At 51.0% G+C, this 27,437-nt stretch overlaps 1 protein-coding gene across 4 annotated transcripts in view; it reads left to right on the forward strand.

Annotated features, from left to right (window-relative positions):
- The first annotated feature begins 524 nt into the window (after positions 1-524).
- The window catches only part of ADCY3 (adenylate cyclase 3), an 88,901-nt gene continuing 61,988 nt past the window's right edge, over positions 525-27,437 (forward strand). For 2 of the 4 annotated variants that reach the window (XM_074947377.1, XM_074947378.1), the window contains exons 1-2: positions 1,556-2,785; positions 22,620-22,769. In XM_074947377.1, the coding sequence (XP_074803478.1) occupies positions 2,111-2,785; positions 22,620-22,769 (825 nt within the window). In that variant the 5' untranslated portion in view covers positions 1,556-2,110. Of the gene's footprint in view, positions 1,471-1,555; positions 2,786-22,619; positions 22,770-27,437 lie in introns of those variants that run through there. The other 2 variants (XM_074947379.1, XM_074947381.1) reach the window with 2 other exon arrangements.

The raw sequence follows: 27,437 nt of genomic DNA on the forward strand, positions 1-27,437 counted from the left end.
GCCCCGCCAGGAGCTGCGGGGGGCCGCCGAGCGGGGAGCGGCCGCGGGGAAAGGGGGCTGCTGAGAAGGAGCGGGGCGTGCAGCCGCCCAAACGTCTCCGGCCCCCGGGGGTCCCCTGCCCGGCTGAGACGGAACGGCAGCCGCCCCCTCGTCCCTGCAGCAGCAGCTTCCCTCCACCCCACCCCACCCCGGTCCTGCAGCAGCGAGCCCGGCCCGCCAGCTGGGCGGAGCGAGCTTCCTGCGTTGATAGCTCGCCCTCTGCCCCTGGGGGAAGGGGCTTCTCCCCCCGCACACCTAGGGGGAATATCCCCGCCGCCCTCTTCCTTAGTGTCATGAGCAGCCCACCCCCAGCCTGCATAACGAAGTTGTCGTCCGCTGAGCAGCCTGGCTTTCCTTTCCACCTCTTCCCCCCCCCGCCAGGCGTTTAACTCCGGGTTTTGTTTGCAAGGGAGAGTCCCTGGCAGAGCGCAGGAGCTGAGCCCCGGGGTGGGTGGGTGGGTGCACGCTGCACACGTGTGTTCCCGAGCCATGCACTTGTTTGATTTTATTTTCTCTTCAATAATTTTAAGCTACGCCCATTCCCTCTCCTCCTCCATCATTTTTCTGCTGGGTGTCTGTGCTTGACAGATTCCCACCCACCCACCTCTGCGCACACGCTCCAACAAGACACCCAGTTGGGCGCCAAGGGGAAGAAGGGAATTGTCACCAAAAAAGCAGAGAAAAGAGAGAGAGAGAGACGGAAAAACACACAGACACGGCATCTGCCTCCCAAGACACCAGCTGCTGGGCAAGGAGGAGGAGGATGCAAAGAGAGGGACGCTGAAGATGGATGAGCGGAGAATCCAGAGGCAGAGTATGGACTCTGAATGGGGTTTTCGGCTGAGAGGGGCGCTCGGCTCTTAAAGAGACGTCTGTTTAGTTTGGACTCTGCCACCCATCCGTCTTCTCCTCCAGGCAGGACGTGGGCTCGCCCAAGAGCAAACAGAAGCCAGAGCAAACTGGTGACTGGCAGGGAATGCTAGCAGCGTCGTGGGGCTTCCAGGATCTGCCCACGCCGTCACTCTCCCAGGGTAGGAGACCACCATTTCCCACAGCCCTGCTTTAATTTCAACAAGGCCTAAACCAAAGAAGCCGAGAGGCTCTTCCCCACATCCCCTCCTGTCAGCACTGAGATGGTGAAGGGGGAGAGCTGGCCTTTTCCAGAACAAGGCCAGGGAACGGGCTACCTGGATTGATGGGGGAGCTGAAAGCAACAGTTGGGAGCCTTCAGGGTTGACAGATCAGTGCCTCTTCTGCTGACTGTCCTCCCCACCCCCCACCCCTTTTTTTTTCTTGTTGGCGACCCCGGATACAAACAAAATCTTCCTCCCTTCCCATTAACAGCTGGATGAGAATCAAAGACCTGCAGGGTGCATGGAATGGCCGGCCAATGCTATTTATGCCTTTGCCCCCACATGGAGGGGGGAGCAGGTGCGATTTGGGGACCTGAGACCCTAGTGCATTGAGGAATATCATCCTGGCATTCAATTTGCAAATGGTTGCTGGGGACGAAAGGTCCCGAGAAGACCAAAGGGGGAAAAATTGGGGAGGGAAAGGGGGAGAGAGACCCCAGATTCTGGCTTCTCTACTAAGGAGGCAGTGAGACATTTGTCTTTTTTTGTATTCTGTTTTGATTGCAGCCCCCGAGAGCACGGGGACTGGGGAGCGACTGGAGGAAGCTGGGTAGTTGGAGTTGCTAGTTGCAGCTCGTGATTCTGTTTGTTTGGAGCCCAGCCAATTGGTTTTAAATTGAATTTTATTTTTGGTGACATTTGAAAGGGGCGTGAGTGGGAAGGGTCGAGGTGTTACAGAGCAGCCAGTTGAAGGCTTCAGTGCAGGGGGAGGCAGCTGGCACGCTCCCCCATTTGGAGCCTGGGTTTCTGACTGGAACGTCTGGGTTGGGGAGGACGTGGGTCAGAGGGGGAGAACTGAGATGCCATTGCTCATGCCTCCTTGCCCTTGCCTGTTGCTTGCCCTGAGGTAAATGGGAGCCGGAGCTCCTTTGGCGTAACCGTCGGCTGCAGACGGTGCCAGTTCTCCAAGGGTTGGCTGGGAAAAGAGGGCAGGCAGAATGCCCGGGAACAGGGCCTTCTCTGAGCCGGAGTACTCGGCCGAGTACTCGGCTGACTACTCGGTCAGCCTACCCTCCGACCCTGAACGTGGGGTGGGCCGGACCCATGAGGTGACGGTGAGGAACTCAGGCTCATGCCTCTGCCTGCCGCGCTTCATGCGGCTCACCTTCGCTCCCGAGTCCCTGGAGAACCTCTACCAGACTTACTTCCGCCGGCAGCGCCATGAGACCCTCTTGGTGCTGGTGGTCTTCGCTGCCCTCTTCGACTGCTACGTCATTGTCATGTGCGCTGTGGTCTACACCACCGACAAGCTGGCCACCATCCTGGTGGCCTCAGTGGGCCTGGCCGCCCATATCTTGCTCTTCGTCCTATGCAAGTACGGGCTCCTGCCGGACCGCATCTCCCGCAAGTTCATGCCCTATGTCCTCTGGATTCTCATCGCTGCCCAGATATTCTGCTACCTGGGCCTCAACTTTTCCCACTTCCACGAGGCCAGTGACACAGTGGGCTGGCAGGCCTTCTTCGTCTTCTCCTTCTTCATCACCTTGCCTCTGCGCCTCATGCCCATTGTGCTCATCACGGCCGTCTCCTGCAGCATCCACACCCTGGTGCTGGGGGTCACCATTGCCCAGCAGCAGCAGGGCGCCATCAACGGAGAGGCCTTGCTACGGCAGGTAAGGGGAGCCAGGATCCTGAGGCAGAGGTAGGCCAGCGGGAAGGGGCCTACTAAGGGCAGGAGGTTGGAGGGCCTATAATGTGGGGGAGTCAGTGGGGCCAGAGAGATATTTCATGTGTAACTGACCTTCAGGGATGGGTACAGGGAAGTGAAGGCCCCTGTCACACACTTTGCAGGCTCCTGGGGTGAGGTAGTGAGGCAGCCTGTGCTTATGTTGAAGTGGGCCATGACTGGAAGCTTGGTCCAGAAGAGCATGTACCACCAATGGTGTCGCCAGCAATACTGGTCAGACCTTGGGTCCGTCTTCCCCACATTAGGGACATTTAAACACCATGGCCCTTACCTTACATGCACTCCAAGCCCTGTGCACCTGGATCTGGGATAAGGGGACAACGTTTCTGTCTTTGGGGCTGTCTAGTTGCCCAGAGAGCAATGGTTCTCGAGCTGTGGGTGACCATCTCCCCAAGAGGGGCTCCCCACCAGTTATTCAGAGGATCAGAAACCACCTCCTGTTCTCAGCTCCTGCCAAAGCAAAAATAGCCATTGGCAACGGTAGCCAGGGCCATTGTATACATCATCACACAATTCCCCCAGCACCACCTGGCTGCCCACTGTGCCCTGTATATTAAACTCTAGGCACCTGCCCATCACGGCGATGGGCATTTTAACGATGTCATCGGGGAGAGAGTGAATAGTCTGGGGTGCCAATGTCCGTTTGTGTATATGGATAGTATTTATCATCCAAAGATCTCAAAGTGTGTCACAAACTGGGGAGGTATCATTCTCTCTGTTCTACGCCTGGGGAAACAGAGGCCAGGGCAAGGAAGTGACTTGCCCAAGGTCGCATTGTATGTCGGTGGCCGAGTTGGGGGCAGAACCCTCACTCCCAGTCTGGTGCCTTCTTTGCAGGTTTACTACTTATGGTGGCCATACAGACATGCCAGGAGAATCCCAGCTCCTTTGCTGTTTTGGCCTCCCAAATGGCTGCCTGGGGTTTTAAACCAGCTTAGAGAAAATATAAACACAGATGCCCTAGAATTATTGTATGCGGGGATGGAGTTTGCACCGCTGTGAGAGGACATGCCCATCTTCTAATCTATCACAAGGATGGAGCTTCCACCAGCAAAGTGGGCCGCCACTATTCCAATGGCCAAATGCTGGTGCCGTTGGAGCCACTGGGAGTTGTGCTGTTTTAGATCAATGGGAGCGGGCTGTGACCCCAACCTGTTTCTCTAAAGGAGACCCTCCTGTAAGCAATCTGCTCTAGTGTGATTTTTTTTTTTTTTTGTAATGCTCCAACCCAGGCTGGTCTCCGGCTCGTGGATGAGCCAATTCCTACTAACGCTGTTTGCAACGGGACCAGCAGTGACTTCCATTCCACCGCCCGCTTAGTGCTCTCTGTTGGGCATTCTGCAGAGGAGTGAGGCTGCTGCTTTCACCGCTATTCAAAAAGACCTTTATTTGCAAAACCCATTGGTGGTTTCAGGTGCCCAACCTGTGACCCCGTAGAGTTGTCTGATTGTCAGAAATGCTGCGCGCCCCCCAAGTGAAAGTCAGGCTCCTATTAGGCACCCAAATTCACTAGACATTGTTGAAAATTTAGGCCAAAGGCTGTGTGACGAGAGTGCCCTACTTCTATATATGGGTCAATAGGTAGTTACAAGCTGAGGTGCCAGGAGATGGTGCTCCGGAGCACGTAGCATAGCTCTGGGCTTTGTAGGCCTAGTGAAACTTGCTGTTACTGTGCACTGCAAATGGCTTCCCTTGTGTAGTGCTTTGCATTGGCTTTTAGCAGACCGTGAGCTTTTAAGGGCTGCTATAAGAGTACAGACTGCTGTGGGCTAGATCCAGCTCTCATTGGCTTCACCAGGATCAGGCTCCCGGTGCAACAGTACTAATTGGGATGGGCTGGTGTGGGAGTCAAGGGCTATATTTTTCCCTTCGGTAGTGCCATGAGGAGCTCATCCCTCTTTACAGCGGTGGGGAAGTGTTATTACCACTGTTTTCCAGGTGGGAAAACAGCAGCTGCATGACTTGCCCAAGGCCAGGCAGCGAGTCAGTGACAGAGGAAAGAATAGAACCCCATGCCTGCCAGCTGTGTGTCCTAACTGCTTTGCCTCTGCACCGATACACAATTCAAAGCATGGCAACGGCCTGTGATCTCACGCCAGGCATAGCCACCGCCCCGTGACTTTTCCATTGGGACGAATTCAGTCAAGTCTGACTTTTGCAGACAGCCTGTATCTATATTTCTATTGTTTCTTTAGTCACCACCTAGTCATGTCCATGCGTCTCATGTCTGTGACGCTTTCCTCCTCGGCCCTTGGTCCTTTTCCAGATGTGCTTCGTCTGGTCTTGAATGGTCTCAGCTGTTTGCAAGGGGGCATTTGGTTGTGAGTTGCACTCAGTGGGCTGTCTTCTCTTGTTGCAGGTTTTCCACAGATGTTTTAGTGCAGGGGTTCTCAAACTGGGGGTCGGGACCCCTTAGAGAGTCACGAGGTTATTCCTTGGGGGGGTCGCAAGCTGTCAGCCTCCACCCTCAACCCCGCTTTGCTTCCAGCATTTATAATGGCATTAAATATGTTTAAAAGTGTTTTTAATTTATAACGGGGGGCGGGGGTCGCACACATGCTTGCTATGTGAAAGGGGTCACCAGTACAAAAGTTTGAGAACTTACTGTTTTAGTGCATCTGTTCTCTTTGGATGACAACTGGACCCTGGTGTGTGTGTGTGAGTGAGTGAGAGAGACCAAGGGGTGGGATTGCAGTTTTGGAAGCAGAGCAGAGGCAGGGTGTGAAAAAGCGTGAGCGTGTTTGAGGATGTTGCCACAGTTTTAAAAAACCTCGGTACAAGACTGTTCCCTGTTTAACTGTTCAGCCCAGCCATTCTTTAGTGGTCTGACAATCTAGGCAAGAGCTGCCGAGAGGTCGATACAATACAGTACATCAAGCATTTGCCCAGGGAAGAGTTGCACAGAACTAGTGGGCTAAAGACTATCAGATGCTTGTAAATATCGGGACAAATTCATCCCTGCCGGAACATCAGTGTAATCGATGGGGTTTTTACATCAGGAAGTGAATTTGGCCCGAGACATTTTAGACACAATGCCAGGCAATTGAAACAATAGCATTCACCATTCTCTTACTGCCTTGGACCTGCTTATTGGGGCAGCCTTTATATTAAACCCCCAACATCCCTCTAAAGGATAGGTATGGGCAGATCCCATCTCATGAACAGAAATCTGCACTGGGCAAGTATAAACTGACCGATGCACTAGACCACATAGCTCTTTCCTGCCTCAGTGTCAATAACTTTATCAGCATGACGACAAATGATGCATTGAGTTTTTACAGTATATCCAGTGTCTGTGTCTAGGTTTGGCTTTCATAATGGGCATGAGTAGGCCTGAACTTGGGGAACTGGACTGAGCCAAATAGCTCAGTGTTTGTATGGGATACCATTTATACCGTCAAAATAATAAATCTGGTGTGTGCTTCAGACCCACAAATGTCTCCTGGAGGCAATTTAAAAAAAAAAACAAGCTGTTGAAAATATATAGACTCATTGTTAGCACATAGAGATCCTGGCTATAAATTCAAGCCCTGGACATACACAGTAAGGGACGGTGTTTGCCCCTGAAAGCTTACAGTCTTAACAGACAAAATAGATTATTATCCCCAACTAGAGAATTGAGGCGCAGTGAAATTAAGTGACTTACCCAGGGCACACATGAATCCATGGTAGAGCTGGGGACCCAGATCTCAAGAGCCCCAATCCACTGCCTTCATCACAAGACCTTCTCCCCACAACGACAGTACAAATCCTGGAACCTTCCCACACCTCTAATGTGCCCGTTTTGTATCACTGGCCATTTCAGATTTGGTGCTAGCTGCCACATATTAGGAGACTGTTTCTGCAATACTTTTCTTTCTTCCCAAGTCACACACCGTTTCCCTTCCTTGCCTCTTATCAGGAACCATCTGCGTCTTTCCAAGAGCTTCTTTGCAAAGCAGAAAGTGTCTTTCATAGTCAGTTTTTGTCCCACATATGAGCTACTAATTCTTTCCTCCTCAGCTTTCCTGTGGGCCCTTTGTGGCCTGGCTTTTATTTCCAGTTTGTACCCATGGATTCCGTGTAGGGGAAGAATCTGACTGTGTTTTGCACATTCAGCTGTAGTAAGATATCTGTGCACTGGATTTTTGAAAGGTTCTGTAGTAATCCAGCTTGTTGTGGGGTTTTTTGCTCTGTTTTGTCCAGTAGGCAGTATGTTACCTTTGTCAAGGTTAGTGGAGCCTCTTGGGCACCGCTTATCTTTGAGTAGGGTTGTTTACATCCTGGCTGTGGATGTGCTAATGATTAGGGCCCCACCAAATTTACGGTTCATTTTGGTCAATTTCACGGTCATAGGATTTTAAAAAGAATAAATTTCATGATTTCAGCTATTTAAATCTGAAATTTCAGTGTTGTAATTGTAGGGATCCTGACTCAAAAAGGAGTTGTAGGGGGTCACAAGGTTATTTAAGGGGGGGTTGTGATATTGCCACCCTTCCTTCTGCGCTGCTGCCTTCAGAGCTGGGCCCTCAGTCAGCAGCCGCCACTCTCCGGCCTCCCAGCTCTCAATGCAGCAGCGCAAAAGTAAGGGTGGCATGGTAAGGTATTACCACCCTTTCTTCTGAGCTGCTGGCAGGGGCGCTGCCTTCAGAGCTGGGTACCCGGCCAACAGCCACTGCTCTCTGGCCGCCTAACTCTGAAGGCAGTGCAGAAGTATGGGTGGCAATACTGTGATTTCCCCCCCCCCCCCCACCCCGCAACTCCCTTTTGAATCAGGACTCCCAATTTGAGAAACGCTCGTCTCCCCCTTGAAACCTGTATAGTATAAGGTAAAAGCACATAAAAGACCAGATTTCATGGGGGGAGACCAGATTTCATGGTCCACAATGCATTTTTCATGGCTGTGAATTTGGTAGGGCCCTACTAATGATGTTGAGATCGGAGTGTGTCTTTAGCACAGCTCTGTCCCGGGTTCCGCAGTGCTATGATAGGTGGAATGCTCCACTGCTCTCTCTCTGTTTCTCTCTTTTGCACGTGTGTCTGTGTGTGCTGCAGACCCAGTGATCAGAGCGCACGGGACCTCCAAACCGCAGGGTCATCCAGCAGTGGTCAGGGCATCGCAGCAGTCATGTTGTGGAGTCCTGAAGTGGTCTCCAAATGGGCATGGCTGTCCTGTGAAAAGTGGCTGGCCCAGCATAGTCACCTTAGCCTCTAATGGAGGGCTCGAGGCCTGTTAAAGAGGTGTGACATGTGGGTGAAGACAGGCTACCCACTCCATATGTTTCCAGCCTCTTTGAAGAAGTGGCCAAACCCGTGAGGTTTAAGGTTTTGTCATTCCCTGGGGCTTTGCCCTGATTACCAGTAGTGACCAGCAGCTGTGTCATGAAGACCCCTAGTGCAGATAGCCAAAGCTTCTATTTGCACTGGTATAAACTCATCCCTGGGTGCATGGCACCACTGTAGAACCGGCTAATAGTGGCTAACTCTGCCTGTACTAAGCCGTACTGTGGGGTGGAATTGGAGCAAATCCCCAGGCCTGAGAGTTTACGATGGGCCTCCCCTTGTAATACATTGCTGTGAATCCCAGGTAAAGAGATGATCCGTTCCGTGTCATCCACTGAAACCAAACCCTCCAACCCAGCACCAGCCTTTCAGTGCTCTGTGTTAATTGTTTCTGTCGTACAGGGCATACGGGGCCAGGAAAACCTTGGCAACTCGGCAAGCCTGAGTCTCTGCACTCTGGAAAAGAGGAACATTATGTCCAGAAATAAACATATGCGTTATTATTAAAGACATTTATATGGTTCCTGGAGGGTTTTGCTATTAATAGGGTGTTGCTGGGGCAGTTCTAATATGGGCTGGAAGGCTATAACGAGCAAAGCCAAGAAGTTCTGCTCCTGATCAAGCTGACAAAGAGAATGATGCACCGCAGCAGGGGGTCAGAGTTCAGGTTCCAGTAAGAAATCAGGAAGGATGGATGGCCCAGTGGTGAGGGCACTAGCTGGAGACCAGGTTTCAATTTCCTGCTCTGCCACAGACTCCCTGGGTGAATTTGGGCAAACCACTCTGTGGTTCTGTGCCTCAGTTTCCCAGGTGTTCTATAGGCATAATAGCTCTGCCCTGCCTCACAGGGGTGGTGTGAGGATAATTAGATCCTGCAGTTGTGAGAACCAGCTACTTCCGGGAGGTAGGAGAAAGTCAAATGTTCTCCAAATCTCTGCAGTCCGCATTGTCATAGGATCCAGTCTCTGGTAGGTTGGGCTGTTATATGGGAAGCATGGCTGCGTTCATGCTATCTTGGTGCTTGCAGCCCCCAGAGTAGCCTGGAGGTCCTGGGGAATGGAACAGAATGGAGAAGAAAAAAGAGAAAGAGAGTCAAACCTCACAAAAGCTTTGAGTTCACAGAGAGTTTTGGATGAGGCAGTTTCACCATAGGGGGTGGGTGGTAGAGGCTTTTATATAATTCAAATAGCTTGGTCCTGTCTGATGCAAAGTCCCTGGAATATAAATAGTGAGACCCACAGGGCTCTCTTGTCTTTGTGCCTTCTTCCATACCACACTAGAGGTTTGGAACTGTCTGCCTCCTCTGAGTGTGTATGTGTGTGCTGTCATCCTCCCGGGGCAGGCCCAGAGACTAGCCCATGCTTGGAGGGTGGGACCTGTAGATTGCGTTCCCCAGTGGTCAGATTGGAAGGAGGGGGAAAAGGGGCAATACACTAGTCAGACTCTATTCACAATCCTAGAATAGCTGGATGTTTTTGCTAAAATTAGCAGCAGCAATACAGTTAACAATGTTGACTTTGGAACAGTCACTATTAGGTTTCAGAGTCAACACCAACATTGCAATAAATGAGGGGAGGAGTTCACCCTTCTCAGACACATTGCCACAAACTCTCAGGAAGTCAGTGCTGCCTTGGGTCACACTTGCTGAGCCCCCAGAATTCCCAGGCCACTTAATGAGGTGCCTAAATATGGATTTTTGATGCCTTATTGTAAGTGATTAAGGTAGCAAATCTTGGCCTGGGTTTTTCTCCCTGCTGCCAAAATGCAGCAACTCTTGCCAGCAGCTCCATGTCAGCTCTTAGGGCAGAGCCTGCCTGTTTGTTATATGTTCGTACAGCACCGAGGACAGGGGTCCCACTAAGTGCTGCGTTAATATAAATAATAAATACCTCCCTGGTGTCCTCGAATTCTATGACCTCATCCTTTCCAGCCGATCCAATTGCCGCTTTTAAGATCTTCTCCCTTCTTGATTCTCTCTACTGGGTTCCCAGTTTCTTCTCCAATCACAAGTGTCTCCTAACTTTCAAAGCTCTCCATACATTTGCTCCTGCCTCCATCTCCCCCGGCTACGGCCAATCTCCTCTCCTGGCTGCTTCTCTTGACAGATCCCATTTGAAGCTTCGTTTCTTCTTTCCTCCCATACCTGGGATGGCCTTCCAGGTGTAGACCAGGTTCCTTCCCTCTCCTCCAAATCCCACCTGTCCCAGAGAGCCTATTGACAATGACAAATACATTCCTGTTGGCCATATCTACGCTGCTACAGGGCTAGGGGAAGCGGGCTATGAAGCGGTTCAGGGGGGCGGTGTAGATGGGATGGTAACTATGTCCCAAGTCCAGTGACAGCCTTGGGTTGGCTCAGATCCCCTGGCTAGTACACAGGGGAACACAGGGTTGTGACTAACCAAGCCTGGGGGACAGACATTTTTGTCCCTGTTCCTCAGGTGGTGTAAATCAGCTCTTCTGAGGTCACTTTACACCATCTGAGACTCTGGCCCATGGTGCCTAGAGGCTACAAGCGCCTTGGGGCAGGGACTCTCTGGGTGTCGTGCTAGGATGTGTCTCCTGTGCAGGGCGTTGTGATCTCCCAGCGCTATGGTGATGATCGAAGCAGGGAGGTTATTAACCCTGGTTTCTTTCTCCCCGCCTGCTCCCTCTCTCAGCTTGGGAATTGTTTGTGTTTTAGTCTCTCCTCCCATTCTCTTTAAAGCCGGCTCTCGCTAATTGTTTGTATTTAGCGTTAAGTAAGTGAAGCCCTGGGCAGCCTCTGCAGGGAATTTCCTGCCTCCCGACCCACAGGCAGTGCAACAGCACCTCTGGGGCTGAATTAAAGGTGTTAGCAGGGATGAAACTAATGGGGTCCTAAAACCCTTCCACTGCGGTTAGGCTTGGAGTGTAACCCATAAGCCCTCGAAAGTTTATGCCCAAATAAATTTGTTAGTCTCTAAGGTGCCACAAGGACTCCTCGTTTTTTTTGCTGATACAGACTAATACGGCTACCACTCTGAAACCTCTTTCTCCAGGCGCTTCTGTTTCTAGAGCTTGTGCTGGTTCTGCTCGCCTCCTCGGTGTAGCTGTTCCCTAGCTCCCTCTGCTCCCTGCTTTCTGACAGGAGATTGTTGGCAGAAGGACATTGAATCTACCTACTAGTTTAGGGTTGCCTTGGGCATGGGGTTGCATCTCTGACCATTTTGGCTAGTAGCCATTGATGGACCTATCCTTTATCTCTTTCTTCACTGCACCCAGTTATACTTTTGGCCATCAACATCCCATGGCAATGAGTTCCACAGTTTAACTTGCCATTGTATGGAAAAAGTACTTCCCCTTGTTTGTATTAAACCTGATGCCTATTTAAAATAAAAATACCTTTGCGTGTGCCGCTGCTGTTCTTTCTTACTCTCTCACCCTGCCCCCTTCCAGATGTTCTTAAAAAAACCTTATTGGGGTGCGGTGGGGGGTTAATGAAGAGCCGCAGAGCCTTCTGCCTCCTAGTCCCAGGTGTGAGTCCAGCTCACCTGGATGCACACCTGGGAGTGAGTGACTGAAATGACCATTTGGTGGTCTGTGTCCAGTGCCTAGTGGACAAGAACCAGATTCGAAGGAAGGCCACTCGCTTTAAACTTGTTTGTTCTTCCGTTCCTCTTTGGCACGATCAAGAGGACAGAGGATTAGAAATGCCGCTCTTCTTACCCAGGAGGAAAACAGACCTAGGAATCTCCTCTGGGATGCTGGCCGTAGAGGAGCCCCCTTCGTTTGAGCCTGGGGGTTGTGTCTGATGAAACTTTCCATTCATTAAATGAAGTGGGAATTTATTTATCTTCGAGGGTAGCAAAAATTCTGTGCTTTGGCTCAAACTTATTTTAACCCCTTAGTTCTGTCACAGGGAAAGGGAGCGACTCGGTCCAAACCTGCTCCCCACACTTGTCAGGCTAGGCGTACGCTGAGAAAGACCTTCTCGAACGCAAGGGCTGCACTGGACGTTTTCCACACATGATCGTACGGGAGTCACCACTGAAGAGGAGTCTAAAGGCCAGATTCCCAGATGCTGATGTAAATCATTGTAGCTCCATTGTCATGAGACAAAGCACAGAAACCCGAGAGCGGAGGCATGGTTGGCATGGGGAAAGGAGACCTCGGGGAGGAGGAGGAAATTCCATCTTGCTAAGGTAGCCTGAAAGGACTCCACCAGCCAAGCCCAGCCTGGGCCCCCCTCTCTGCAGCGGTTCGTTACTGGGCTGAGGATCTCTGGGTTCAGATGCTGAATAATAATAAGTGCACGTGAGAAGCTCCCTTGGAGAGGTGGATTTTGTGCAGCTCTGGTGCTTGCAGAACACTGTGGGGGCCTTCTGAGCAGACACAGCCTCCTCAGAACAGTTAGTTGTCATGACAACGTGGGGGAGTTGTTTAAAATAGCAAGTGGCCGGCGTTTGGATGGTTGTGCCCCCGCCACCCCCAGAACCTTCTCCCTCCATCTCCTAGGAGTCTCTGTTGAGGGGGTTTCCCTTTCGTTGGGAATCCCCCATCCCCTCCTGCCAGCATGATTGCATTGCGCAGCCATTCCCGAGTGGTCCTGGTGGGAAAACCATCTCTGTGGACCTGTCAGCCTGAGCTGACACTTGTGTGGTGTCTCGCCGGCTCCAGGGCAGATGGCTCCCTCAGAAAGGAGAAGGGTGGGTTCTGTTCCCCTCTGACTGCCACCCCTCTGCAGCCCAGCTCTGGGAGTCAGCCTGCACCTCTTCCCTTCCCCTTATCGTCACTGGGTCTGGACATCACTTAGCACAGCAAGGCCCCAGTCCTGGTTGGAGTTTCTGAGGGTACATCTATGCCGCACTGTAAACCTGGGTCTGTGGGACCCATACTTGTGGACTCGGTGTTTCCAGGTCTGGGCTTGAGTGTCCACACTACACTGTAAAACCTGGGTTTACAGTGGCTGGACCCAGGGCTCACAGCCGTGCTGGCGCATCCATTCTGCACTACACCGACGTTCTAACTTGGGTCTGCGTCCACGCTGCAAAACGACAGGGTTTGGACCTGAGTCACAGCAGGAGTTGGGCTCAGACCCAGGGGGACCTGGGTCCTGAGTGTTTGCTGCCGAGTCACACTGATTTGTGTATGGACAGTAGGGAGGTTTGGGCTCAGACCTGAGTCAGAGCCAGGGTTTACAATGCAGTGTGGATGCACCCAGAGTGCTGTCAGAGCAATAATGCGCTAATAGCATCTGGATTGGAAATGCCATGTGGACAGGGCTTGGCGTTTGGGACTGTGATGGGGTGTGTGCCCATGCTGCAGAGAGGAAGATCAGGGTGCTGCTAGTCTGGGACTTGGGAGAGCCAGGGTCAATTCCCTGCTCTGCCAAGTGCTTCTTGTGACCCTGGGCAAGACACTTGGCCCTCCTGTGCCTTATTCCCCAGGTGGAGCATGGAAGTAATGGCCCTGCCTCACCTTGCAAGAGGGCGGTGAGGATAAATACACTAAGATTGGGGGGTGCTCAGATGCTGCAGAGAGTGAGACCCGGCCTGCTCAGTATGCTCACACCTCGCTCCAGTGCCAGGAATCATAGATAGCATCTTGCGGCCGGTAGCTAAAGATCTCCCATAGCTCAGGCAGTGCCTGGGGGCTTACTTTTGGTGCTGAAGATCATGGGTTCCATCCTTGCTGGTGTCTTGTTTGTATGTGGCCACGGTGTGTTAGCCTGCACCCAGCTGGTGTTAAATCCTGTCCCCCAGGGGAGAGCAGAGATCGGGAAGGCTGTGCATTAGCTGCCAGGCTGGAAGGGAAGGGTCTTGGCCTGTGTCTTGGTAAGAGGCATTTGTACTAAGTGGGGTGGGGGAGGACTGGGTGTTTCTGACGCTGTGTTTTCCTCTCCCGCCCTGGGAAGATCTGGGAGCAGTTCCCTGATGCCATGGGGATCATGGGCACTCCTGGGTTTGCCAAGGAGCAGCCATTTGTTCTTCTCCCCTGGCAGAAGTGGGGAATGAGAAGAGGAGTTAGACTTTGTCTCTGGGCACCAGCTAAGGATGGAACTGGCCTGCCTGTCCAGAGGGGAAGCCTGAGAAACTGCCCCAAGCCTGGAGGAGAAGGGGCATTGCTTGCTTTAAACACCCTGTTTTCCCCACCCCGACCTCTCTTCATGTTAGCAGCCCCTTATTGCCTGGGGGGCTGGCAGGAGCCCTTGCTGCTGAGAGTCTTGGGTTTTGTGACCTGGTCCTTTCCGTCTCCAGCCTGGAAGGGACTCTTGGTGTTTCCTCTTCCAGAAGGGAGAGAGACCAGCTGTGTGGGGTGGGGGGAGAAAGCCAGCACTGGAGAGACTGCTACGGGCAGAGTATGGTGGAATCGGGGAAGGGAGCTTGTGTAAAATCTGCTGTCCTGACTAATTGGCCACTTGTGCTTGAATCTCTGGGGCTGCCTAGTAAAGCTAAAGACACCTACGAATACTCAGCATTTTTACAGGACTTGACGAACACCAACTCCTTAATCCTCACAGTGCCCCTGGAAAGGAGACAAGTAACTTATCCCCTGGTATGGGTGGGGAAACTGAGGCATGGAGAGGTCAAGTGACTTGGCCAAGGTCCTGGGAAGCCCATGGAAGAGCTGGGGTAAGGACTTGGGTGCTCATAGCCCTGTGCTCAGACCACTAGTGGCCTGACTGTACAACTCCATGTTCTGATTGGCTGCCTGGATGCTGTCTCAACTGCGCACCAGCTCCCATGGGTGAAGAGCTGAGACCTAATCACCACCACACACACAGTTTCCCTGTGCCCCAGGGACCACAGCACACACAATATCCCTACACCCAGAGGGACAAGGTAGTGGACAAAGATTAGGGCAGGCTACAAAGTGAAAGGGGTAGAGGGTCAGCTTTTCGGGGTGGGGGGGAGCTGAAGGAGAAGATAGTTTTTAAATGTCTCCTTCCTCTTAATGGGTCAGGCTGCCTAGTCTGCAGAAGTTGGTGGCTCTTTGCACCACCTTTGACTCCACGTTAGACAGGAGCCGCTCCGTATTCCCAGGTTGGTGTTTATAACAGAACATGAGTGGCTGTTGGGCGAGCGGGGTGTCAAAAGCAGAGTTTAAAAATGAAGACGAGGAATAAGAACATAACACAAGAACGGCCCTACTGGGTCAGACCAACGGGCCTTCTGGCCCGCTGTCCTGTCTTCCGACAGTGGCCAGTGCCAGGTGCCCCAGAGGGAATGAACAGAACAGGTAGTTATCGAGTGATCCGTCCCCTGTTCTCAGCTCCTTGCGTCTGGCAGCTAGAGGCTTAGGACGCCCAGGGCATGGGGTTTGTCCCTGACCATCTTGGCTAATAGCCATTGATGGACCTATCCTCCATGAACTTCTCTGGTTCTTTTTTGAACCCTGTTATAGTTTTGGCCTTCACAACATCCCACAGGTTGACTTTGTGCTGTGTGAAGAAATACCTCCTTTTGTTTGTTTTAAACCTGCTGCCTATTAATTTCCTTGGGTGACCCCTGGTTCTTATGTGAAGGGATAAATAACACTTCCTTATTCACTTTCTCCGCACCAGTCCTGATTTTATAGACCATATTCCCTGCCTTGGTCGCCTCTTTTCCATGCTGAACAGTTTGTCTTTTTAATCTCTCCTCATATGGAAGCTGTTCCATACCCCTAATCATTTTTGTTGACCTTCTCTGTACTTTCCCCACTTCTACTATAGATATATTTTTGAGATGGGGCCACCAGAACTGCATGCAGTATTCAAGATGTGGGTGTACTGTGGATTTATGTAGTGGCATTATGATACTTTCTGTTTTATCATCTTTCTGTACCTTATTATTACCTTTCCTAATGGTTGCTAACATTCTGTTCGCTTTTTTGACTGCTCCTGCACATTGAGCAGATGTTTTCAAAGAACTATCCACAATGACTCAAAGATCTCTTTCTTGAGTGGTGACAGCTAATTTAGACCCATCATTTTGTATGTATATTTGAGATTATGTTTTCCAGTGTGAATAGGTTCAAACTTTTAAAGATGAGGCATTTCTAGCCTTCCCCCTGCTATTTCACTTATCCTCTTGGTAGGAACTATTTGTCAGAGTGGAAGGAAACATTGCATCGTCCCACCAAAAGAGGGTGTTTTTGTTTTTGTGGGGTTTTTTATTATTCAAGTGCAGCTCTGCTCTAAAAAGTGACTCTGCAAAGATGCTGCTGTGGCCCTCAGGTGACCAGATGTCCCAATATTATTGGGACCATTCTGATATTAGGGGCTTTGTCTTATATAGGCAACTGTATCCCCTCCCTCCTCCAAAAAAAAAAAAAAAAAGTGTCCCCATTTTTCACATTTGCTGTCTGGTCACCCTATGTGGCACTCAGTGTTTATTGTGTGTCAGCAACTCCAGAGCAAATGGGCTCCCTTTAAAAGTAAGACAGTTTTATTCTCAAAGGAGAAGGTCTCCCAGCTCCCCTGGGATCTGAGTGTCAAGCTAGGTTTTTTACTTCTCCTGCACCATCACCTACCGTAAAGGCTCTGCAGGTTAAATTATGCCCTTGTGCTTTGCCTGGGATAGGATAAAAAGGGTGGTGTTAGAACGTATAAGCAACCATATTTGAAGAGTCTAGACATGGAACTCCAACTTCGCATCTTGTCCGTCCGAGGCATGTGCTAGTTAGATGTGTTAAGTAACATCACCCCTAGTCTAGACAAAGCCTCAGTCACTCCCGGTGTCTTCAAATGAAGCCCTCAGTGACCTCTGTGCCTTCCATGTTTTTGAACAGGTGTAACTGATTGGAACTTAGTGAGCAATTCTGTTGCTGCACCAGAAGGAACAGACCAGCTCATTCCTGGAGCTGGGCTGGCTCTGCAGGGTTAATGGAGAAAAGAAAGCAGTAAAAACTTACCTGGGTCTCCCAAGGCTGAGGGATACAAGTGGGAAGCAGGATCTGGGGAGTGAGAAGGGGCTATTTTTACATGCTCTTCAGAGCGGAACCGCACTTCAGGGTTAATGATTCCTGCTCTGATAGCAATGAGCCATGCCAGGGTGTGCGTTAATAGGCTGTTGGCCTTTGACCTCTGAGCTGGCTACACACCTGAGGTGTGCAGCAATAAATAACAGAGAGAGCAAGAGATTGAGGTGAGGGAGGAGGAGTGATGTTTAAAATCTGTTCGAAGCCTCTCTGCAGTGGCAATGCGGCACCAGAAGGCAGGTGTTGCTCAGAAGATTCCTGCACCAGAGGTGGTGATGCTGTGGAGGATCACAGAGGAGGCTGGTGCTGAATGAATGGATGGGGTATCAGGTGTGAGACTGGGGGCTAGGCTCTCAAGAAGAACAGAACAGGAGGGGCAGCCTGACGGATAGGGGGCAGTGGTGGCTTTGTGCCGCCAAGTTTCTGGGCTGCTATGGGGCTGGGAGGGTGCACATCAGAGCATCTCTTGGCTGCCTTTGGGTTGTTGTGCAGCTCAAGGTAGCTGGAGAAGAACAATCGTGCCTCTTCCACCTCCCGCTCCAATATACCCAGGCTGTGAGGCGGGGAAGCATAAGGCCCAGCACAGCAGTCCCTGCACTGGGGGAATTCCACTGCTTTGCCCCCATATGACTCCTGCATGCTGCTGGAGCTCCATAAGGGCTCCAGTATCTGGACCTTGCTTCATGAGGTTGTCCAAAGAAAATCCACAGAGGGCCTTAAAAACAAGGAAGGTCTAGAGCTAGCTCCTGAAACGAACCGGGACCCAGTGGAATTGTTTGAGGGTGGGAGAGGAAATCTGCAAAGCTGCACTCTAGGAGCTGCTGTAGAGTTTGGCATAATTTCTGCTCTCCCTCCTCCACCCCTATCCAGCACGACAGCTGCATTTTGCAAGTGTGGGTGGATTTCTCTTTGAAGCAGCGAAGTGCTGGGGCCTTCACGTCTTTCCAAGGGTCTGACCTGCTGGAGAGGGCTGGGCTTTCACGACACTGTTTTCCATGCAGAGGCAAAGCTCAGTGCATTTCAGAAGAGGGCCAGGAACGTCACTGAATAACACTGGAAGATGCAGTGAAGCTAGCAAGGACGAATGAGGAGGGTTAGCCAGTCCCCATGGCTCAAGGCGTCATCTGATTGACAACGAGGGTCATGTAGAAATTCCCCCTTATCCCTCTGGGACAGTGTTGCAGGAAGGGGCGGTCTGACATTAGCCGCTGATGGGGACAGGCAACTGGACTAGATGGACCATTGTTTTATTCATTGTGCTAATTCCTATGGCTTAACAGTAATTGCAAGGAATGTGCGAGGCAGGGTCCCCGCTGAGGAGATAATGTGCAAGGAGTGGGCCAGAAGGGTTGGGAGATCAGGGTTTCCGAGAATCATGAGTGTTTCCTTTCCCAGTGCACTAAAAAGAAAGCCAGGGACAAGTTCCATCGCTTCAAAATGAGCTTCCCCATCTCTGGTCCTTGAAATGACTCATCCTTCTTATCTGTGTCCCTTCCATGTGCTCCAGCCCAGGAGTGATATGGAATGCAATGGCGATGCAGGCTGTGAACAGGGGTGGAACCATCCCTCTCTTCTTCTGAGCAGCGGTAGGGGTGGGTGACAGAAATTGTACCAGAATTTGCATTATTCATCTGTGCCGATGCACATCAATCCAGTAATGCTGCTCCCTTCTATTCCAGCCCTGGGCTCCCCACAGACAGCTCTGTCAATGGCCCTCAATCCTGACCTCCGCTATTCCAGTTCTGTTCTTGCCACCCATAGCTTTGCCGATGCCCCACACTCCCAACCTGCAGCCCCTCTGCTATTTGAGCTCTGGGCTCCCCACATGTAGCTCTGCCGATGCCCCTCAATGATGACCTGCTGCCCCACTGCTGTTCCATTCCTGGGTCTCTCCTGAGCAGACGTGCCAATGGTACTGAAATGAGCATTGTTTTTAATGTGGCGACATGTCCACTAGGGATTGGTGAGGTGTCAGCATTTGTGCCTATCCGTCTCTTCCACAGACCGAGGATTCCTGCAACCCCACTGAGATGCCTCCCAATCACTGTAAGGCTAATGACAGCTCAGCCTGTTGTACTCAACAGCCGTCCTTACTTTTCCTAAGCATGGGGCTCGCATAGACACCTCTGTCATCCAGAATGCCTAACCAAGGATGATCTTGGAGTTAAAGCACGGGGCTGGAACTTGGGAGGTTTAAGCTTAAATCCTATCTGGGCAAGTCACTTCCTCTCTCTGCATGTGCTTCCCCATCTGTAACACGGGGATGATTCCACTTCCCCCACCCCATGGAGGGGCTGAGGGATTACATCCTTAGCGTTTGGATGGGGCTGTGAGATCCTGTGAAGGGAGGTGCTTGAGGAGTGGATCGGATTATTATGCATCACTGGGATCGAGGAAAGCTGGCCAGCTATGGGGTTGAAGGACCCTTACCAGTGGTTTTTGCTTTTTGAGAACTTAAAGTATGATGAGTGCAAATAAACTGTATGTTCTCTGTTGGCTTGACCAGCTCTATAGAAGTGAGTATGATCTGAATTTGTGCCTGGAGTTGTTTGTATCTGGACCTAGTGTAAATGGGTGCAACACCTTTCCGTGGTGCTGTATCGGCGTAGACCTGGCCCCCCTAGCCTCTGTGTTCAGCATAGTAAAGTGCGTAGCTTGGGGCAGAACTACTCAAGAAGTTCCTTTCCCCTGGGGCCTTCCCGGGAGATTATAGGCCTGATGACTTTTTCCAAAACAGCTAAGCAGGTTTTAATGAAGAGAAGTTAGAATGTGTCTCCCCGGGGTGACTGAAGGGGCCGTAAGGCCAGTACAGAAAACAGAGTGCGCCGGCTTGGCAGGTGTTACAGCAGTGGCTTTCTCATATCTGTGATCTTTAACGGGGTGCTGCCTGGGAACAAGTAATGGCCAAGGTGACTAGTGGTTGAGACGCCTTATAGTATCGGTCTGACTTTTTTTTTTTTCAGAGGGTTCAGCAATTCTGAAAATCAGGCCCCTGGAAGGTGTCTTGAGTTGGGCGCCCAAAATCACTGCTCCCTGTCTGAGAGGGAGGCCAATATATGTAGATGGTAACTCGGCTCCCTGGCTGAGTCAATAACCACATCCTGGCCCAAATGCAGGGAGGCTGCAGCCTGTTACAGGCAAGGGGGGATGCAGAGCGAGTGTGTGTGCATGAGACATGGTCTGCTCCCGGTGGCAGGCTTGGGAGAGAACTTTTGTGGTGTGTTTTGAAGGGCAGTGTAGGGGTTTAGGAGGCCAGAGAGGAAGGGCCGGGTCTTTGAGGGTGGAGAAGGAAACAGCAGAATTTGTACATGATGTGAAGGGCCTAGGTGTGAGTGGTGGATGAGAGGAGAGGTAGAAGACTGGCAGATGGGTTAAGACCAGAAGGGACCAGTGTGATCTCCTGAGTAACGCAGTCCAGCCATTTGAGGCCCTGCACAGCGGGGAGGAGCAACTTGGAAAGGGCACCAGAACAAAGCTGCATTTGTACAGCACCTAGCACAACGGGGTCCTGGTTCATGACTGGAGCTCTTAGGCACTACAGGAATACAGATAATAGTACTTGTACAAAAAGTAAGAACATAAGAATGACCATACTGGGTCAGACCAATGGTCCGTTTAGCCCAGTGTCCTGTCATCTGACAGTGGCCAGTGCCAGGTGCTTCAGAGGGAATGAAGAGAACAGAGCAGTTATCGAGTGATCCATCCCCTGTCGTCCAGTCCCAACTTCTGGCAGTCAGATGTTTAGGGACACCCGGAGCATGGGGTTGCATCCCTGACCATCTTACCTAATAGCCATTGATGAACGTATCCTCTGTGAAGTACCATGTCTGCCCAGAACAGACGTTTTGCAGATTTGCTTTCAATGGCTCTCACTCCAACCTAGACGACTCAGCTTGCCTACCTTGAGCAGATGCAGATAGGCTGCTGAGATTTGAACTGGTGGTTCCAAGGAGACTAGGAATGTCAATCCTGATGCTTAAAAGGGTAAGCCACCCCCTTCAGTTTACACAGCACCAACAGGCCTTGCTTACGTTACTCCTAAATCATCAACATCATCATCATCGTCTCAGATTTTGTTTATACAGCACTGTGAATGTGCGTGACACTTTAGAGGAGGAAAAGACACCCTCCCCCTCCCGAGCGAAGGCAACTAATCTAAACGAGCACATGGCATGAGGAGGGGAGGGCAAGGATGAACATAATAAAAAGATCATGTCCTTCTGCTAGTGTTATTGATCATTTATTTAACATCTATATATAGCAGCACAGCAGAGTATGTCCGTGCTGTCACTTTGAAACCCTGCTAAAGAAGTTACCATGGTTTCAGATTGACAGTGCGGTGTGCCTGTCCGACAGACTCTAAAAATATGAAGTCACACTGGAACCTTGCTGAGCAGGGAGCAGAAATCACATCTGGTAGCATGGATGGGCTCCTCTGTTCTTGCCAGAGGTTTGACTCGCACTGCTGCTACACAGTACAGGAGCAAGCCTATGGAATGCTGACCCTTTGCCCCTCTGGGGGGAGGGATAGCTCAGTGGTTTGAGCTTTGGCCTGCTAAACCCGGGGTTGTGAGTTCAATCCTTGAGGGGGCCATTTAGGGATCTGGGGCAAAAATTGGGGGTTGGTCCTGCTTTGAGCAGGGGGTTGGACTAGATGACCTCCTGAGGTCCCTTCCAACCCTGATATCCTATGATTCTCTCCATGTGGTATAGGATCCTAATGAACTGCTTAGTGTACGTGTCTTACTTCCTTCTACTAGATGGAGCCAGAGCTGTTCAACTGTGTGTCATAGGCCCTCTTCTGTTAGTGGGTACAAGGAGGTTCTCCCTTAAATCAGGGTGCAGTGCAGGAGGAGCTGAGATCTTGTTGCGCAGTCACCATGAAGTTGCAAGTGATCATACTGTGCAGCATAGTGAGAGCCAGGAAGTCCTGGGGCGTTCCAGATTTATTACAGAATTGATCTATGGAATGTTCAATGACATGGAAAGGTGGCAAATTTAAACCTGATAAATAGGAATACTTTCCTACACAATGAGGATTTAGACTGTGGATCTCATGGCCATGTGAAGTTGATGAAGCCATGAACAAGATGCAAAGAGGACAACAGGAATATCCAGAGTTATAATGCTAAAGACCAAGAAATGAGAATTTAAGGAGGGATATAAAGCCTCATATGCCAGGACTATTGTGGGTTAGGATGAGATCTTCCGGGGGCGTTTCTTACACCTTCCTCTGAAGCAGCTGGTGCTGGCCACTGTGGGAGGCAGGACGCTGAGCTAGATGGACCATGGGTCTGATCCAGTCTGACAATTCCTGTGTTCCTATAGGCCCCTGGTCAGGCTAATTCAGGGTGGTGGTGGTTATTCCTTTCTCTGAAACATTTGCAGCAGCCTGCTGTGGGAGACATGATTCTGGGATACATGGACCATGGGGCTGTCCATGTGGCAGTTCTGGTGGTGGTGAGTGTGGACAGCAATGTCCCTGCCTTCTCCCCCAAGCTCCCTCTTGTCTTTCCCTTCTGCACTGATGACGTCACCCCTTCTCTCTCTCTCTCTCTTTCTCTCTTTCTCTGAAGATTCTGTCCAATGTCGCCATCTACCTGTGCACCATCACTGTGGGCATCATGTCCTACTACATGGCAGACCGCAAGCACCGCAAGGCCTTCCTGGAAGCACGGCAGTCTCTCGAGGTCAAACTCAACCTGGAGGAACAAAGCCAGCAGCAGGTAAGAGCAGATCCCTGATTTGCTGCCAGATGCTTGTGTCTTCCTGCCAGAGAACATGTCGCTGGCCTGTCATCTCGCGTGGCAGGAAGGGAGATGTGGGAAACTTACTGAGGATGGAGGAAAGCTGTTCCACTCTGGGGTTGACTCTGTCAGCTCCCCAGATCCCCCCCATCCTCTGCTGTTGCCAGTGGAAAGTGTTCGCAGAGAGACCTTGTGCTAAATGATGGATCCTGACGCTAGTCAAGGGCTGGGCCTTTAGCGTGGTGACACTCTGCTTTCGGTGCTGCAGGTCAGCCTCAAGGTGCATCAGCCAAGTTGTGTGCAGGGAACCTCGGACTGAGAGCGTGAACTTTTTGGTGCAGAGACCGTCCTCATGTTCTGTGTGCGGACAGCTCCTAGCGCGGCGAGGCCACTGTGCATGACTAGGGCTCCTGGAGGCTACTGCGATACGAATAGTAAATAACAATAAGAGGAGAGGACTGAGGGGCACTGGCAGAGCTAGGATGGGGGAGGGCCGGGACTGGATTAGTAGTGGGAGGCTGCAGGTGAGGATCAAGGTGCATTTGAGGAATTGTGCGCGAGGCCCAGTGCAGAAGCCAAAAGATGAGAAATCTGACCTCCTAAAGAATGGCTGCGCTGGGTAGAGGAAGTCGGTTCTTCCCCCACCCATCCCTGGGCTAATGTGACTGTTTTGTGGGGGTGGCCAGTGGGAGCTATGGTAACGGAACTGAGATCGAGGTCACTGTCCTGGCTTTATACTCTACCTTCCTGTCCCTACCGCAGTGCCCATGACTTTAATGTGGCTGAGCTCGTCTCTGCCTGTGTGTCTCTGTGACCTGGCTTTCTGCTGTGAGCGTCCGGTGAAGAGCCCCCCAGGTTCTTATGCTGCCTCCTTCTCTAAAGGGCAATGCATCAGCTGTTTGCGTTCTAAGTCCAAGGGCTGAATTCATGCAGTGAGAGCAGAGGGCAGGCAGTCGGGAGAACCTGGAGTATGGTAGGGAGACAGTGTTGCCTAGTAGGTAGAACGCTGCACTGGGACTCGGAGACCTGAGGTCTATTCCCAGTTCTGCCACTGAACTGTTGGATATCTCTGAGCAAGTCACTGCACCCCTTTATGCCTCAGTTTTCCCATCTCTAAAATGGGGATAATGATCCTGATGTTCTTTGTAAAGCACTTGGAGACCTACTGATGAAAAGTACTATCAAAGAGCTAGGTGGTATTTATTTATTTATTTATTTATTTATGGCTGGTTATTTTTAGGCCATTTGTCCTCTGGGATTTTACCCACTACACCCTGGTAGCTGCAGCAGTGCAAAGCTCCAGGGTAGACATGAGTTGCACCGGAGTGAATCCTGTCTGCTTTAGGGGTTTGTGCCAGTAGCTAGAATCCCAGTGTTGCCACAGCCCCTTTTTGGCAGGGCTGATCATTCCATTCTGCATGACCTCTGATGAGTCACCGGGTGCCCTTCTGCCTCTCCTCCACCGAGCTGGAATATTGAATATAAACTGAGAGCAGAAAATCTCATCTCCCTGAGAACCAGATGCTGCGATAAGTGCACTCCGCTTTCCTGGGTAATTATTAATCATATGCAAGCCATGTGATATAAACCACATGGACGTGACGTTACAAGGGTGGCTGGGAACAGCTCTGGGAAGACACAGCTGCCCGCTTGTTCCTTCACACTGCAAAACCTTTAGCTGTGCAGACGGCAAAAGTCAGGCGAGCATGTTTCCCAGGCCGCATGCTGAATGGGTGCACTGTCCTGTTCCCATTTCAAAGGCTCCAGCTTGCCGTTCCCAGAGGAAACAGTGGTTTGGGGAATGGGATTCAGGATGGAGCAGGAGATACAAACTGGGGTTAAAGAGGCTCTAGATTTCCAACAGAGGCCAGCATTCAGACCAAAAGCCAACCTCTAACTACTGGGGTTAGGAAGAAATTTTACCTGAGGGTAGGTTATCCCATATCTGCTGACTGCAGGGATTCTAGCCTCTTCCTCTGCAGCAACTCATGCTGGCCACTGGTGGAGACAGGACACGGGACTAGATGAGGGCTTAAAGACGGGAGGGTTGCAAGGGGTCGCAGATCCAGAGGAAAAAAACATAATTAAATGTGGAGCTGGGTCCCAGAGGGGTGCACTTTAAGCACAGCTCTCGGGTTATGATAGACCCCTCCTGCTGACACACTTTTTTCAGACCACTTTAAGCACTGACTAGATGGATCCTGGGTCTGATCCAGTCTAGCTGTTCCTGTGCTCAAACCCTGATACTTTCCCACTTGACACTGAGCTCGGTGGGTCCTTTCAGAATCGCCAGTGTTTATAATCCCCCACATCACAGAGCAGTTGGCTCATCTAGAATAGCTCACACTTCTCCAGCACCTGGCATCTGAGTGCATTACAAACTAAATTAAACCCTGCAGCCCCCTGGGAGGGCGGTATCGTTACCCCCATCGTACAGGTGGGGAAACCGAGGCAAAGAGCAGGCAAGTGGCTTGCCCAAGTTCTTGCCACAAGTTACTGGCAGAGCTCAGAAGGGGGCCTGCAGGCCTGATTCTTCTTTCGCTGTCAAGTGGGAACAGCTCCCTAGACGTCCGTGGAGTGACACTAACATAAACAGGTGTGAGAGGAGACTGTGGGCTTGTCTCTGTGGGCTCCCAGCCCTGTGTGTGTAGTTACAGCTGTGTCCATTCACCGAAGAGCTGTTAGCAGAGAGCTGGCATCTCACTGACAGGAACCTGGTTAAAAGCCGTGCTTCCTCTTTCCTGCTTCCAATTATGAGCTGGGCTAATTTTAGCACCTTATATAGGGCCTGTCTCCCTCTCTCTCTCCCCGTCCTGTTATCTGTCCAATGTGCTGCCAGCAATCTGCTCCCAAGAGCGACAGAGGCATGCACCCATCCAGGTCACTGGCTGGGTGACAGAACCGTGCCGGCAGCTTTCTGTTTGATCAAGGACTCTGAGCAAAGCTGTCACGTCTATCCTAGTGCCCCAGGACAAGGGTAGGGTGGTGGGGCAGGGAGTGGTCCGCTGGCTGTACTGCCTGGATATTTTGTGGCCTGTTTCCAAGAGGAATCTCTGGGTTTATTGCACGGGGGAAGCGTCTTCTGGCACAAAGTGGCCATCAAACCAGAGGGATCTCTGGTTGATGTCATGAGTAGCTTTGCACCTCCTACTCCTCCCTGTCCCAGCCATCATGGTGAGGTGTGTGGTTAAGCAAAAATGGGGGGTGACAGGAGTGTCAGAGCTCTCCAGCAATTCCCCAGCTGGCGTCGTCACCCTTGTGACCGTGACCATCCATCCCTGCTGATGAGATCCATCCCATCCCTGCTGATGACAGTCATGTCTGTTCATATGTGGCCAGGGAGACTCTCTCAAGTTCATTGGCCCAAACTAGCCTTCAGGGCTTCTGCATCACCAATGAAAAGGGGGAAGACAGCAGAAATACGCTCAAACAATCTGCAGAAGCTGTTTTATGCCATACTCTTCCCTGTCTCTGCTCCACATTTTGTTTCCCTTTTTGCCATTGGGTTCTCTCTCCCCCCTCTCTGCTCCTTTTCTCCTAAGTGGAACGTGAAGTGTCCCCAGTAATGCTGGCCTTTGAATCAAACTTTTGAACCCCAGATGTCTGAGCTGCAAATTAAGTTGCATGCATTGATCTGTCTCTAACATACAACGTTGGTTAGTGTTTGCAGAGACCTGTTTTTATGAGTCACTCTCCTTCCAGAGCTCTCTCAGTTCAGTTGTCCCTTTCCTTCCTTCCTTTCATCCTCTCCATTTTCCTCTAGTTTCCCTCTCCATCTGTATTTCTCTCTCTCTCTTTTCATTGTCTCTCTGCCTTGAACGATTCCTCACTACTTGCCTGTCAGGAGGACACCACATGTTCCCTAAAAGTGTATCTCTAAGACATTAGAAAAGACCAGCACTAATGCTGTACACTCCATATACAAATACTGGAACCAGCACATACCTCGGTCCGTCATCCGTTCTGCCCTGGGACTGGTATTTTATTCAGGTGAGCATCTTGAGGTTCAAACGTCAGCCATAAACTCCCTACATACTACCGTGATGGGTGTTTGAGAAATATAGATTAGATCCTGTAAAGAAGCAGCTACTGTGTATGTGTAACCGCTACCCTCTACTGGATGGAATCAGAACTGCTCAGCTATGTGTGATAGGCCCTATACTGCCATCTGCTCCGAGTCTCTTTTGGCTCAAGTAGGAGGGGCCTGTGTTTTGGAGCAGGAATTCTATTCCTCCTCTTCACGTTACGTTCTCAGTGGGTCATAGTGCACAGCGTAGTGTTGTCTGTGACGTCCTGGATGCTTGAGACTTTTGTTGTGGTAGATTGGATTTCTTTTTCTTCAAAAGGGTCAGCGGCAGCCACCTTTTCCGCTGGTGCCTTTGAGCTTTGTGGGACAAAGGCAGATCTCTGATAACAACGTCTTTTGTGATAGATTAAGCATGATGCAAAAAGGCAGGTCATTACTGGAACCAGCTCTGCTGTTGCTCTTGGTGCTATATAGCTGTTTCATGGCTTGTTTTGAAAGCATTTGAAAAAATGAATGCAAGCTTCTCCCGCCCACAGCAATAATAGAGCATCCAGGGTGGAAGTTTAAATGCACAGATGTCGGAGAACTGGAAAGGGAAGGTTCCCACAGCAACATACATT

Source organism: Natator depressus, chromosome 3 (assembly GCF_965152275.1).
Source record: "Natator depressus isolate rNatDep1 chromosome 3, rNatDep2.hap1, whole genome shotgun sequence".
NCBI classification, from domain to species: Eukaryota; Metazoa; Chordata; order Testudines; family Cheloniidae; genus Natator; species Natator depressus.